The following is a 15,528-nucleotide window of genomic DNA, read 5'->3' as shown; positions in this document are numbered from 1 at the left end:
TCAAATGAACAAAGGGATCAAAGAGCAGAAGTGAATGGCTACTGGTAGTGCCCCTCTGTTTACCACACAGCAAGACACTACCGCAGTCTGGAACTGGGATACTGATGGTGTGCTGTGGGGCTCGTTGCTGATGCCACCACAGACAGCAGAAGAATGAGGGCGAATAACATGTGAAAATAACATGCTATAATTTCAAGGGGACTAATATGCAAGGAGTATTATGTCATAATATGTTTAATATTTATGTTTGAAAGAGTGTGTTTGCATGTGTGTGTGTGTGTGTGTGGTCTTTTCTGCAGTGAGCGCTCAGTCCAGATGGCTGTGATTTCACTTCCTGCTGTCTCCAGCATGATTGATCCAGGTACGGGAGTAAGAGTGTGAGATGGACGCTCTCTTTCCTCTGGAGATGCAGAAATAGCCCCCGCCATCCCCCATCTCCTGTCAAGCTCTCCCAGATAACCACCCCCCACCCCCCCCCCAACACCACCACCACCACCCCCTCACTCCCCCATCCCCAGTCAATCTCCCCCAGATACCGCCAGATACCCCCCTCCCCTTGTTCCAGATAACAGATACCATTTACATACAACGTACGTCTATTTATCTAAAGACAAATTCCATAAAAGCTCCACACTGCAGTTTCACCTGTTATCATGAATCCCAGGTGCGCGCCACTTGCTCTATGACCTTGAGAGTGCTAACACGCTCCACCTTCTACTGAGGCTGATTAAACGGCTCTGCCTGACTGGCTCGTTTAGGCCCTTCTGCTTGTCACGCTGCACCTGTGGACGTGTTTGCATGTGGGCGCCTACAACCCAAACCACAGCCACCGCTGGCTTGGTTCAGACAGTGTGAATGAAGACGATTCCACGGTGCGCGGATCGTCCCGTGATGGTCATGGCTAATGTGCGGCTGGTCAAGGGTATCAGGAGAGGCTGAGACGGAATCGATTTTTTTCTTTATTTGTCCTGATGGGGCTCACCGGCCAATTCACCTGTTATTGACCCAAACGCATCTCTCATTTTCTGATCTCACTCCACTTGCTTTATCTTTTACTTACATTTCCCTCTCTCTCTCTCTCTCTCTCTCTCTCTCTCTCTCTCTCTCTCTCGTTTTCTCTATCTATCTATCTCTCTCGTTCTCAATGCTGATGGCATCCCCTCCCTGAGCCCTCCCCCTCTCCCCTCTCGCCTCTGCCTGGGTCCTTCGCTCCGAGGCTGGGACTTGCAGGGCTGGAGTGGGAAATCATTTTCAGGGGGTGAGTGAAATCTATAAATAGAGGATCAGCCAGTGGCAGGCGGATCCTCCCCTGCACCGTGCCGGGAGACTACTGGAGTGTGACCGCGCCACTTCTCCTCCTCCCGCACTGTATCCCTTCATCGCTCCGTCTCCTCCTCTCTCTTCCTCCAGGATGATCTCTTCTCTCTTTCTCTCTCTCTCTCTCTCTCTCTCTCTCTCGCACTCAATTTCCCTTCCCTTGCTTGCTCTCACCATCTCTCGCCGATCTCATCCTCTCTCTCTCTCTTTCTCTCTTATTCTCTCTCTCTCTTCTCTCTTCTTCTTTCTCCTTCTTTCCTCTCTTTCTGTTTAATTTCTCCTTGCTCTCTCCGCTCCCCTCTCCACCTCCGTCTCATTACTCTTTCAGCCCTCCTTCTCTGTGTCTGTCTTTTTCTGCCAGTTTCATCCATTTTCCCCTCAGGGATAAATGCTGGTTAAGGAACAGGGAGCATGTGGTGGTTTCAGCAGCACCGGTCCTCTCTAGGAGAGCCAACATTAGTCATGACCTGTGTACCGACACCCACATACAGTACATCCACTACACACACATCCTCCACTCTAAAAGCACATGTTTAACTCCGCTAAAGACTCCACTACAAAACAAAATGTTCTTTCTTAGTTCTATTTAAAAATGCATTAACTCAACGGCTAATAATCTCACTCTTAACTATAATCAAAAGAGCAAAATTAGACAAGCTTGAACTTCCAATCAGAACAATCCAATCAAAACAGGTAATAAAAAACATACTTACAGTACAGTCAGCCTACAGCCTAAATGTTCTCACGTCGTTAATTATACAGGAAATGGCTGTATATTATACAAGACAAAGGTGAAGTGCTACCTTTGTGAAAATATCTGGCTAATGGCTCTGAGGCAGCCAAATTATTCTGTATTATACATTTTGCCTTCTGCAACCAGTAATGTTTAGAGTACCCATGTTCTTCATTTGGCAAAGAAATGAAGGCCACTGACCATTAAGTGTAGGAATAAAACGAGCCCAAGAATAAAACAACCATTTGACAGGATTGCAATTTGCGCACAGACGTCACATGGTGACAACATACCATTACTGAACTGTAATCACGTGTCAAATCCATCATCAACGAGCAGCAGGTAACGTGGACATTTGTGCTGCACTGTTCAATTTATTACATTCAATTATTAAGTGTGGGTGTGTGTGTGTGTGTGCGTGTGTGCGTGTACGTGTGTTTGTGTACGTGTGTGTGTGTGTGTGTGTGTGTGTGTGTCTGTGTGTGTGTGTGTGTGTGTGTGTGTGTGTGTCTGTGTGTGTGTGTGTGTGTGTGTGTGTGTGTGTGTGTGTGTGTGTGTGTGTGTCTAAGAGTGACGGGAGCATGGGAGCTTTATGTACCGCCTGAATCAGCTGCATTTCAATCTCTGAGAAGAGAACGTTCTGGAAAAGCGAGGAGTGGAGAGAATGGCAATGTTGGGGAAAGTCAATAAATAGAGGTGGATGCAAGCCCAGAAGAGAGAGAAAGAGAGAGAGAGAGAGAGAGAGAGACCAGTGATAGGAGAGGAGAGGAGATGGGAAAAGGAGGGAGAGAAGTGAGAGAGGGGGTAAAGGGTGATGAAAAGAGAGGAGAGATTAAAGAAAGAGAGAAAGGACAAAAAAGGCAAAAGGTAAAAATGAGAATGGAGAAAATTGAAGGGGAAAGTAAAGCAGAGGAGAATGGAAGGGGAGAGATTACAGTCAGAGGTGTGGAGTGTTATTCTTCTGCCTCGACGCTCTCTTTCTCCTTCTCTCTCTATCTCTCTCTCTCTCTATCTCTCCCTCTCTCTCCCTCTCTCTTTCTCCTTCTCTCTCCCTCTTTCTCTCTCTCCCTCTCTCTTTCTCCTTCTCTCTCTCTGTCTCTCTCTCTCTCCCTCTCTCTCTCTCTCCCTCTCTCTTTCTCCTTCTCTCTCCCTCTGTCTTTCTCCTTCTCTCTCTCTCTCTCTCTCGCTGAGTAATCTGAACAGCACACTCATCTCATCTACCTCTGTCCCTGTCACCCAAAGACAAGCTGGAAGTGACAACACTGAAAACCAACAGTAGCCTTTCCCAGTCTTTCTCTCTCTCTCTCACTTCCTCTATCTATCTTTCTCATTCTTTTTCTCCATATCCACATTTTTTTCTATCATCTTACTCAGCTTACCACCTCCTGAGACTTCTCTTTCTCTTACTCTGCTTTCTCTCTCTCTCTCTCACTTCATCCCTCTCTCTTTTTCCTGTTTTCACTTTCACACACAAACTCTCAGTACACCAAAACATATTCACACCTATTCACACACACACCTACTGCCCTCTCCCTTAGGAATGCATTTGGAGCATCTCCCCTGCTGGACTAGACTGTGCCGGGCGCTGGGTCAGTGCCAGGTGGAGCGAGTGAGAGAGTGAGCCGGTCCAGGCAGGGCATCCATTACCCCCAGACACAAGTCCTCTCTAGAGAGCCGCACTGCCCACCCCAGCTCTCCCATTAACACTGCGGTTTACATGCGGTTTGTCTTCTGTTCATCTTTCTCTCCATCTCCCCTCTTACTGTGCCTGTGTGAGTGTGTCTCTACCTGATGGTGTGTGTGTGTGTGTGTGTGTGTGTTTGTGTGTGTGTGTGTGCATGCTTACCTCTGTGAGGTGAGGGTTGGGGTTGAATCCACATTGGTTGCACACTAGGGAGCTGCACTGCGTGCAGGTGTTTCCATGCGGCTGGCCAGTCGTGGGGTCTGTCAGGTCCGCGGTCTTGCAGACAGGACACAGCTTGCTGCTGGGCATGGGGGCGATCTGGGGTACGGAGTATGGCGAGGACGGAGCGCTGCTGCTGCGGTCGGGGGACGCAGACGGAGAGCGCCCCGTCTTACTGCTGCCCACGTCCACCTGGAGGGTCTTTCTGGCTACGTGGCCCTGCTCGGAGGCTGCAGTCTGTGCAGGGGCCTGCTGAGGGGCCCCGGGCCCTGGACCGGCTGGAGATGGAGCACCCGGTTTAGGACCGGCACCAACACTGTGCAGAGAGAGAAAGGACCGTTCAGTCAGAAGACCATAGCACCAACACTGTGCAGAGAGAGAAATGACCGTTCAGTCAGACCATAGCACCAACAGTGTGCAGAGAGAGAAATGACCGTTCAGTCGGAAGACCATAGCACCAACACTGTGCAGAGAGAGAAATGACCGTTCAGTCAGACCATAGCACCAACACTGTGCAGAGAGCGAAAGGACATCTTAGTCAAACCACATCAGTTACGCTAGAGATTGCTAATGAGAGAAATGAGATTCTCTAACATTATGAAGGTGCTATATGGACCCAAAGAACTGGCTCTGAAAAATTGACTGAAAGTTTCTGATTGAAAACCACATTGAATGCTTAGGTAGCCATAGGTGATACTGCTTATATAATTTTAATGTGGTAAACAAGTGCTGATAAAATCCCTGGATAAATATATCTGTTACTGTGCTCATGAACCTTTATGAAGTGCTCCTGGGAAATTCCCATTCATAAATATTTTACTATATCATAAGTCACCAAAATCTCCTACTAGTCTGCACAATATTTAAAAAGTCATCTGTAGGCATACTGAAATATGTAATTCAAAATCTATTAAAATGTCCAATAGTCCAATAATATACATCAAATGATTAAATATCCATATACATTCTTCTATTCCCACACCACTTATTTGTACAAGGCTCAAATAACACAAGATTCCAAGTCTAAATGATTTTCAAGATACCTGAGGTAGGTTTCTGTCAGTCACATACTGCAATGTAATATTCATAACAAATGCCATACATCCAGGACAAACTGTCTGAATTGTGGCCATTTTATCCTAAGGGACACTACACACACCTTGCAACCTTTTTTCCATTGGGCTCATGTTTTCACTGTGGCGATGCACCCACTCAATGCACATTGTTATTAATTTCCATACTTAGAGACGGTATAGTACTGCTGTTGCTATAGGCCCTACCACAGCTCAGCTCTCTGCAGGCCCCCATCTCTCTGCATGCCCCCAGAGAGCCCTCCTGCTGGACACCAGGTGCTTCACTGGAAAGCACCAGTGGAAAAAAAGAATCCTTTTGGCAGCATGATGCTTGGAATTAAAGCCATTCATTCTCTCAATAGTCACAGTCACACAAAAAAAAAAACATGAACGTGAAAACTGACTGGTTCTGTTTTTTTATTTATTTTGCTTTTCTACATTTCACTACGAAATATAACACACCAGTCAGTGTATGGTCCACAAGGCTTTAGTCAAGGAGGCTGTATACTGTAGTGGACTAGCGATGGCATGGGAGAGAAACACATCAGTGGTCCCTATCAGCATCTAGGGTGTGTTGTGCTGTTCAGGAGCACTTAAGCACCCTATATGAAGCCACCAGTGCTCCTTCTGCCCAGATAGTCACTGCAGGCACAAAGAGGGGGCCGTTGCACGGCGCCATTACCTGGTCGCTCTGCGCTTTATTGCATTCTCAAAATGGGCTCCTCCATCGGACACAATCTGTTCTCAGTACAGCCATGACAGTTTGTGCTCTGACTGTGAAGCATACACCCTCTGCTTTGTGAGTGAATGTAGCTATGCAGTATTCACTGGAGACTCAGATAGCTTTATACCGTGGTTCAGTATGGCTATGTGTGTTGTATTGCACTGACTTTATTTCCGAACGATTTGTTTATGTGGCAGGCCCTGTAGTTTTATATTTCTATCTGCTTCCTATTCAGACTCATTTGAGTTGGCATTTATGCTGTGTACCCTCGCTACTGTCGACAATTTGGCTAATTAGCTTGTGTTTACACAGAGCCTGGAGTCTGTACTTCAGTGCTATTTACTCTCTTCGCTTGCGGTCTGAGTTGTTGTTTCACAGGAGTTTCTCCACGCAGCTTCCAACGTTGCTGTTCCCCCTCTCTGCACTCTGCCATTTCTCTTGGTAGGATGCTGAAGCTGTGGTGTGTGTGTGCGTGTGTGTGTGTGTGTGTGTGTGCGTGTGTGTGTGTGTGCGTGTGTGTGTGTGTGTGTGTGTGTGTGTGTGTGTGTGTGTGTGTGTGTGTGAAACTGTGGTGTGCTTTGAGTCCCCATTTGGAAGGCTACTAAAAGGTGGCTAGGTTGAGATAGGTTGAGTCAGCTGCTGTACCCTAATCAACATAACATATCAACCGTCAAATGACCCCCCCTTCCCCCCACCTATCACCCGACTCTGGCCAACACTGTTTCTACTCTCACATTAGCATGTATAGAAAGCCAGGTCACTTTAACATTATATAGGTTGCTCTGGTGCCTTGGTTACATATAAAAAGAGGAAGAGATGTTGTAATGTTGTAATAATATTCTGTAAGTCGCTTTGGACAAAAGCATCTGCTAAATACAACCACCTTGACCATGACCATGTCCATAAGAGATGCGCAGGCACAACTACAGAGACAGCTCAACTAGCTCAGACGAGTAAAAACACACAAAAAATATGTGTATTTGTCCCTTCTGATGTAACAGGCCTTGTTGCTTTGCAGTCATAGGATTGGGGTTCACCTGGCACATGATCAATCCCATCACCCTCAACTTGCCTGCTCTCTCTCTCTTACTCTCTCTCTATCCCTCTCTTTCTCTCTCTTTCCCTCTCTCTTTTCTTCCCTCTTGCTAACTTGGACACGACCGTTAGCGTTAGCCGCAGAGCCCTTCAGCTGGCTACAGCAGTGCCCAACGCAAGCATCTCATGTTCAGACTGACTCAGCAGCCCCGCTGTTAGCGGAGCTAATACAGTCCCACTGACCACGAGGGCAGCAGGCAGAGATGGGTTTCGAGTGAGAATGAGGCTCTGTGATTTGAGACCAGAGTATTTCAGCCCTTCTGACGCGTGACACTAATACAGACAAATAGCTGGACTGTACCATTCTCAGGGTCAGGCACATCATCACCCTGACATCAACCTGCCAGTAAGAACAATGAGATCACCCATCATTGCCACACCAGGACTCTTTCCTGGTGCTCTGTCTGCTCTGACAGGAAGTGTGACTGCTCTTGTTGAGGTGGCTGATTACTGCTCTGTCACTGGGATGGACTTCAGCACCTGGGTGATCATTTCCCTCTCAGTTGTCATGGCAATAGAGAGCTTGTTGACTGAAAGACCAGGCTCCCTACTCAACATGGCCTGAATAGGAAGTCAACTCTTCCCAGAAGGGAATTGATAAATAAGATTACTCTGATCTCCATACCCCACTCCAGGAAGTAATGTGAAAATAGAAGAATACAACAGCTCAATGGCAGATTTGGTAGTCTATCTTAAATAAAGCAAACACAATTCAAGAATTTAGCAACTAAGGGGTGAAAGGAGAATTACAAAAGCAAAAACTGAATTAATTATTTTTATCAATTCTTGAGGAGGACAATGGGGGAGGGGTTACAACCATGACATTGAACTGGGATCTTACAATAAAGGTCAGTTTTGACATTAAAGACATTTGAGTGAAAGTGATAACCTAGACACTCTTCAACGTTATCCAAATCCATCCAACAACGGATCAAAAACGTTCATTGTCAGCCACCCAGATGACCACCTACAAAAAGGAATTCTCAGGACAGGACTAATAGCTGACTATTTATCACTATTTATCATCCTTAACCTTTACCCTGTGTACTGTATATGATATGTGTGTGTGTGTGTGTGTGTGTGTGTGTGTGTGTGTGTGTGTGTGTGTGTGTGTGTGTGAGAGAGAGAGAGAGAGAGAGAGAGAGAGAGAGAGAGAGAGAGAATAATTGTCAGCTCAGATCTGCTCAACACACCACATCTGTATATTTCAGCTGGGACAGTCACACCTACATCCCCATGGTATTCTCTAGCCAAGAGCAGCACTGTTTAATTGTGTGACAATCAAATATGTACGAGTTTTATAAGCGCATGGGAGCGTTTGATAGCAAGGCACTGCTGTGACCATGACAATCGATTGCTGCAGCCCGACTCCGTTCTGGCGAAGCCAGGGGACTGTACACTGGGTCGACTCAGCCTGAAATATGCTACTCGTATGTCGCCCAGTTCTGTGAGATGAAAATATGTTATGCCCCGACATCCACTTATATATCTAGCCCTTAACAGTGTGTATATACAGAGTAAATTAAGTCAAAATCAGAAAACACAAATAAACCAACGAACACATAGAATAGATAGACACATACAAAGATGATTAAGCCAGTTACTGTGACGGTTTTGATTTCTGTCATTGATTTATTCAGTCATTCATTCCTTCTGGTTGCGGTGTTCTCATTATCCACTCGCTTGCCTCTTTAGACCTGTCACTCCCACCTGCCCTGATTTCCTGCCTGGCCTGCTACCTCAGCTGGATTGGGGTCAAGATGGACAAAACCTTGCAAAGTGTATGATTCAACAAAAACGGTGGTGCATTGAACACACATTATTGAAGCAAGCGCTGTGAGAAGGCTATTGTTTGCTTTTCTTTTTCTAAATTGATTTTGAGCTTATTACATCAGTTTCACCATTGCGCTCAAACATGTCGTTCAATCTGGAAACCATAGCGAAATGCCAAATGTTTCAATTTTGTCTGTGTCTTTTGTCTCTCTCTGCTCACCTGTTTCCAATCAGCCCAGTACCCTACAGCCTCCCATTACTCAGTAGTCACATTGTCTTTTGGTGCGATCCATTTGTCCAATGTGCTCATCTTACGAGTAGTACCGGTAAGTTGTCCGAAAAACATGAAGTTATGCAAAATTACGCAACGGCACACCCCGCTAAACTCGTCTGACGAGAAGCGATCTCGTACAAGTCAAAGGACCCCAGTTCACGGTGAGTTCTTACGACAAGGAAGTTACATCATTTCACAAGTTACGAGTTGTCACAAGCGTGTAAGCACGTACAAATGGAACCCACGGTTTGTACCACAGCTTTCCAGCACTATTTCTTTGCCTACTCATTTTCATTCTGGTTGGTGTTTTTGAACCATCATGCACCACTGCATGTACTTTGGATCTTGTCTCTACCATTAACTACTCCTTGTGTTAAATAAAACCCACATTTTTGAACCCTAACTGATCTCTACCAGTGTCTGGACTGTAAAGAGCCTCTCTTTCTCTCTCCCTTTCTTTCCCTCTCTCTCACACACACACACACACACACACACACACACAGACACATCTGAATTTAATGGAGACTGCCAGACCTTGTGTGTAGGTGAGTGTATGTGGCGGAGAAGAGGCATTTTGAGTATTTATGACCACATTATGTAAATGTGTCTGTTTTATTTCCCTGCCGCTAATGATGAACTGAACTAGACCGAGGCATTCAGACAATCCTCTCCCTCGTTTAAATTTTGTCTGTCAGATGTCACACTTTCTCTCTCTATTCTGCCTCCAGCAACTTAAAAGGAGCATTTCAAACATATGCATGCATACTGCATACAGTCAGGGATATGAATACTTCATTAATACATACTGTATATGAATATGAGAGCAACAAACCCAATACAAATGCAGACAGCTAGAAAAGGGCCCTCTCTTCACACCTCATTTCAATCCCAGCAGTTAATCCAAAACACTGGTTAGCATTCATAACTCAAACTAGGACACATTCCACAGAGGACAATGCATGAAGGACCAAGCCTCGGAGTGGTCAACCTTACAGTGCCTGGTCAGTGTGCGAAGCAGCTGTGGTAAAGGAGTCATTCATGATTGGCTATGCCAGCCAAAAGGATGTTTGACCTTAATCCAGCTAGTTTATTCATTCCCCTTTTGTTGTGTAAACGGATAGGAAAACTCATTTTCTGTGACCTTTTTGCAAAAAATGAATTTCCTTAGCTGACAAAACCGGCAAGCACAACAATCATTTTTCAACGAATGTCCAGAACCATTCAGGTAACTGCAACAGAAGAATCGCTGACTGGCTTTACCAGACAAGAACAGGCAGATCTGTAAATATTAAGCAAATTCTTGGTTGTTTCTCTGGACCACTTCTCTTACTGTTGTCTTCTATTTCTTTAAATCATGCTTAATTTCCCCTGCAGCCAGTACAGTCTAATAGGTGCCTATTGTGTATGTGGGAAGGTTGATTTGGCAGCACAACACTCTTCTTTCTTCTTTTTTAAAATACAATAATTAGCTCAAAGATGTTTCATTTCGGCAAACAATCTGCAGCAATAGACTAAGATCTGTTGGCTGTTCTCTTTCTTCTTCGATACATAATCACATTTGAATGATTGTTTCTGTTTGCTTACATCCACACTGTAACCATGGCTACTACACTGGCATCCAAACCTGACCATAATTACTTTTCTTTGTTTCACTTTGTGATTAGTAGATATGGGTAGATGTCGATACCAGCTAAAAATCGCATATATTGAAGGGTGAAATCAGACGGTCTAGAACACTGGGTTGTGCATTACCCTGTAGTGTAAACTAATGCATAAGGTTCCAGGTGGAGATGGGAAACCTGGCTTCAGAAGGTAAAAGTCCTACCATGTATTGGTTCAACTTGTGCATCTAAAGGAGGTGATAGCACTAATTAGCTCATCTACCTAGCTGAAGAGTTGAGCTGATAAGAATGTTTGGTACAAATATGTGGTAGGACTTTGACTTTCTGAAGCCGGGTTTCCCATTTCTGGTCCCAGGGTTTCTGCAGCGGAACAGGCCAGTGTCTGTAGTGTAACAGAGCATCGCTGCTTACTTTTACCCACTGTTCTGTTCTAGTCACAGCTCGCTAACACACTGCTCTGCTGCACAGCTAACTTGTGCATGCACACAGCTAACTTGTGAAGGAGAACAACGAGCCTGCCTGATCAAATGAACATTGAAACCTCGTTCCCAGAGGTTAGCCTCAATGCTGAGTGACAGTGCGACAGAGTGGGCGCTGGGAATTAGCAGCGAGAGAGAGAGACGGTGAGCGGAGGAGTGATGAGGCCATGTGACCCAGCATCAAGGCCCGGGACAGCGGGACCCAACAGGGAGTCCTCTTTGGGCTGACATATGGGGAAAAGGTAGAGATGAGAGAAGTGTGTGTGTGTGTGTGTGTGTGTGTGTGTGTGTGTATGTGTGTGTGTGTGTGTGTGTGTGTGTGTTTAAAGGTAGGGTTTATAAATGGGCAGCACTTACTAGCACACCATAACAAAAAATCACATTTATCAACCTACTGTACCTTCCTTCCAAAACTGCTCTTAATCAATATTAAAATGTTTATCTAAACACCTTCATTCTTTTAGGACACCCACCCTAACCATCCATTCAGTTCTGCTTAATATTTAAAGTGCTCCTGGACCTATCTCCTCTGTTTGTGTTCTGTCTTGTACCACTGTGTGTCATTCATCTGATTCCACCCTCTGCCTGATAAATTGATCCATTAGCGGTTGCCAATTGCGGTGAATAAGAGTATAAAATGCTAGTATAAAAGTCCGGAGGCCACCTTGTCACAGATGTTGTACTAGTTGTACCGTAGCGAGGGGAGATGATGGTGGTGGTGTGTGTGTGTGTGTGTGTGTGTGTGTGTGTGTGTGTGGGTGGGTGGGCTGAGGTGATAAACGGAGCTTCTACCAAGACACCACAGACAGAGAGATCACAGGGCTCCTGCATACATCACCTACTGAGTGCTGAAAAGAGACATCACTTCTCTCTTTCTCTTTCTCTCTCTCTCTCTCACAAACACACACATTCCTTCCCTCTGTCTGAATTTGCACCTGGCCTGTATGCTTTTCCCTCTCTGGCTCACACCATATCTCTCTCCCTCTCTTTCTCTCTCTCTCTCTTGTTTTTCTCTCTCTCTCTCTCTGTCTCTCTGTCTCTCTGTCTCCCTCTTTCTCTCTCTCTCTGTGTCTCCCTTTTGCTCTCTCTCTCTCTGTCTCCCTCTTGTTCTCTCTCCCTCTCTCACTCTGTTTCTCTCTTTCTCTCCATCCACCCACACGTAGCCCGCTCTCTCCAGAACACACGCAGGCACGCGCTCGCTCGTTCACTACCAGCCAGCTTGCCATGGGCCTGTGTGGGCTTCTGCGGTTGGAGGAATACCAACAGCGTGGAAGACGGAGGAGAGAACAGCACCAGCCGACGGGCCCATCTGGACCCTATCCCCCTCACACCAACATCCTGTCACACACACACACGTAGATCACACTGAGACAGAGAGAGAATGTGACAGACAGATGCACATCACAACGTCACAGGAACATGACACACACACACACACGACACACAACACACAGCACAAGTGACCTGGCATAGGTGTAAAAAACATTATATATTATTTATATTTACGTTTACCTGACCACTGTCATAGGGGATGACACAAACAAAAAATACATTTAAGACAACAATTTTGCTCATAATGTTTTCGGAAAGCCTCTTTGTGTTTTCTTCTCAAGCTTGGATGTTGATGAATATGTTCCTGTGCAACATTTTCAAAATAATGCTTGTGTTGCTGACTGTGCTGGAGGATGTACACTGTCTTTCACACATCCACGTTTCAAACACACACATAACATGGGAACAGAAAACAAGGCATTTGAGAATTGTCGTGTTGATAGACAGACTGAACCGAAAATGCTTTACAAAGAGGGGTGAGGTTGGAACACAACAAGGATGCTGAATGTGGTCCAGAAATCGATCACAGGCAGCACATATGTAGTTCCCAAGAGCTGCTGTTGTGCTACCCTGTGCTCTCGCAACCGAACACAGCACATATTGTGCAATTTGAGCCAGAAAATATCAAAACACTATAGATATTTACTGCTTTGTGGTTAGGCTACTGTAATTTGCATTGTGTAGCCTACTCACTCTGCTGAACATTATTATATGTAGCCTATATGGGTTTTTTTTTCACAAGCATTGAGACACCACTGGCTTAAAGACAGCTGAGGCACTGTATAGTAGAATCAACATCAACTCTGACTATTCAGTTCACCACAAGCTGTACTGTAAGCTCCATGGTGAAGAAATAACAAAGACTACGTGAAAAAACATTAGGAGATTATAGAAAAGAAAACCTCAATCAAATGTGACTGCCGAATGCATAATTTATGTGGGTGTGAGTGAGTGTGTGTCTGTGTGCGGGTGATGGCGTGGGAGAAAGGGAGCTAAATATTCCTAGCACGTGAAACAAATGGTTAACATCTTCTGCAGCATTTCAATGAATTGTTCACGAGGTAGGCTTCGCATGTATCTCGGGAACGCTGGTTTTGGAGGCGTGTTTAGCCTACTATTGCATCTGGGCGAATATCGCCATCCATCCCTACACAAGCAATAACATCGACCATTCTGATAGGTGTGGCGGTAGCTGGAGCTCCATCTAAGCGTTACTCCCATTCACGATGGAGGCGTATCCTTCGACAAAACCATGTTTCATGCTACCATTGCGGTGACCATGGCCATGATATGCCTATATAGACTAATGTGTCGTCCACATACTTTTAAAATATTATGTGATGCTACAGCAACCTTTTGAGATTTTCGTCTGACAACGAGGAATTGCTGCCTTTTTTCTCTGATTTGTATCGTTAATTATGTAGCCTAACTGATGACGAATAACGTCAAATATAGCTGAGAAAATAATTGAAAACCACCTAAGGCATAGGCAATGGGCTTATTTACGTGCACTTTCGCAATTCAGTGAGTAAGTAGCCTATCTGTAGTGACAAGGTGGGTGTAGGCTACTACTAAAGGAGAGGAGCACCATGGAAGAAGACTGCATACAGAGTGTTCAACTTTATAAGACAATTAACTTGCAATAGCTAGTTTACACCCTGCAACCTAGATAGCCTATTAGATCTGAGATCAGCCCACCATAAGAAACTTCCTTGCAGGAACACATCTCAAAACCCAGTAGTTTGAGAGGGTGTGACACCTATGTTTTCAACAGTTCCGTGAGGAGTAGCCTACCTTATGAGCATAATGTGTTATTAAGAGAAGAAAAATCACTCATTACTTGTCCTCTGTCATTAGCTGTAGCGTTTTACGTGATGGCCACGTCCATACCCCGAAGGTCTGAATACAGACTAGCATATATTCTGCTATGCTAATGTGGCAACTAAAATACACTATTTTATATGCTTTAAGAAGACAGCATACTGTCCTGTTAAACGAATGCGAGGCTGTTGCAGGGGCTTTCCACATTTTTAAACAAAATGCCAACAGTTGCTCTTGCACAAATGCAACCAATTCAAAGGCTACGAATAGCTAACAGGCTACAGAGTGTTTTGTGAAATATGTCTGTTGAGGACACATACCACAAAATACATGTTATATTCACCAAACTGTAAAGAACCGTCCTAGGAGTACCTGTTAATCCCCGGGCCGGGTCCGCTACCGGTGCCACCGACTGGCGCACCATTGCTGGGCTTGATGAGCTGTCCAGCGCCCGCCGGTGCTGAAATAGAACCCGGAGCCCCCGCTGTAGGAGCGACGGAGCCAGGTTGCCCTGGCTGGCCCTCCCCTTCCATGCTTGCTTCGTTCCCCATGATTGCGGGATACGAAACGGAGGGCAGTGACGATATTTACTGTGAGTTTTGTGTTGTAATAATAAAAACTCAAAAGAGCTCAACGTAGCTCCTCTTCCGCCATCATCGCTTACAATCCAGCATCCTGCACGGAACACGCACGCGCGATGGTGGGAAGGCCGATAGAGCACGCGCGCAGACTCAAGAAGAGGCGAAAGAGGGAGGGGGAGGGGGGCGAGTACGCGCGCGTGTCCCAGATCTCAGTTTCTCTGGTTTTATTCAGAGTGGACTGGTCACGCGCCTGGCTCGAAACTGATAAACTGGGTGTGAATTAGACCTAGCCTGCCAGATCGTCATAAAACTTGAAATGTTCGGTTCACTCATCAATAGCCTATCCTGGTAAATTAAAGGCGTAGTCCGGAATCCTGTACAGTTTTTGTCAAATGTAAGGAATTGAGCAAAAAGAAAATCCTGTGTTCAGCACAGTCTTGGCTCTGTAAATGGGAAACAAACATAGCTGCTCGGACCCAGCCATCAAAAATCCCAGCCAATCAACGTGGACCCTGTATGGCATGGACATTCTGTTCAATTTGTCTACCCAGAAAGTTCTGCAGTAGACTAGATAACATGCACTCCACACTGCGCACTGATACACCTGAGACTAGCTAGCCATCATTAAAATGCGTCTGAAACAGCTTGGACTGCTGCGGAGCACTTTGAAGTAAAAAGTGCACTTGTTTTATCCGCTGGCTTATGCATAGTGATGGAGCGAGATGAGGAGCCTTTGTTGTGATGCCAGTTTTCCTGCGCAGCACATATAAGAGAGACCATCCTCAAGGTCAGAAGAATTTA

General features: G+C 45.5%; 1 protein-coding gene across 1 annotated transcript in view; it reads right to left on the bottom strand.

Annotated features, from left to right (window-relative positions):
• The window catches only part of bsnb (bassoon (presynaptic cytomatrix protein) b), a 106,127-nt gene extending 91,430 nt beyond the window's left edge, over positions 1-14,697 (bottom strand). The window contains exons 1-4 of the mRNA XM_076269214.1: positions 14,519-14,697; positions 12,506-12,512; positions 12,205-12,331; positions 3,897-4,231 (exon numbers count right to left, since the gene is read on the bottom strand). Of these exons, the coding sequence (XP_076125329.1) occupies positions 3,897-4,231; positions 12,205-12,331; positions 12,506-12,512; positions 14,519-14,697 (648 nt within the window). The remainder of the gene's footprint in view (positions 1-3,896; positions 4,232-12,204; positions 12,332-12,505; positions 12,513-14,518) is intronic.
• Between the last annotated feature and the right edge of the window lie 831 nt (positions 14,698-15,528).

Source organism: Alosa pseudoharengus, unplaced genomic scaffold, assembly GCF_046254945.1.
Source record: "Alosa pseudoharengus isolate Yale_2024_CS ecotype anadromous, Long Island Sound unplaced genomic scaffold, YU_APseudo_1.1 YU_APseudo_1.1_scf_5, whole genome shotgun sequence".
In the NCBI taxonomy this organism is placed as follows: Eukaryota; Metazoa; Chordata; class Actinopteri; order Clupeiformes; family Clupeidae; genus Alosa; species Alosa pseudoharengus.
The sequence above is the reverse complement of the archived record's forward strand: the minus strand, read 5'-3'. Positions and strand labels throughout refer to the sequence as shown.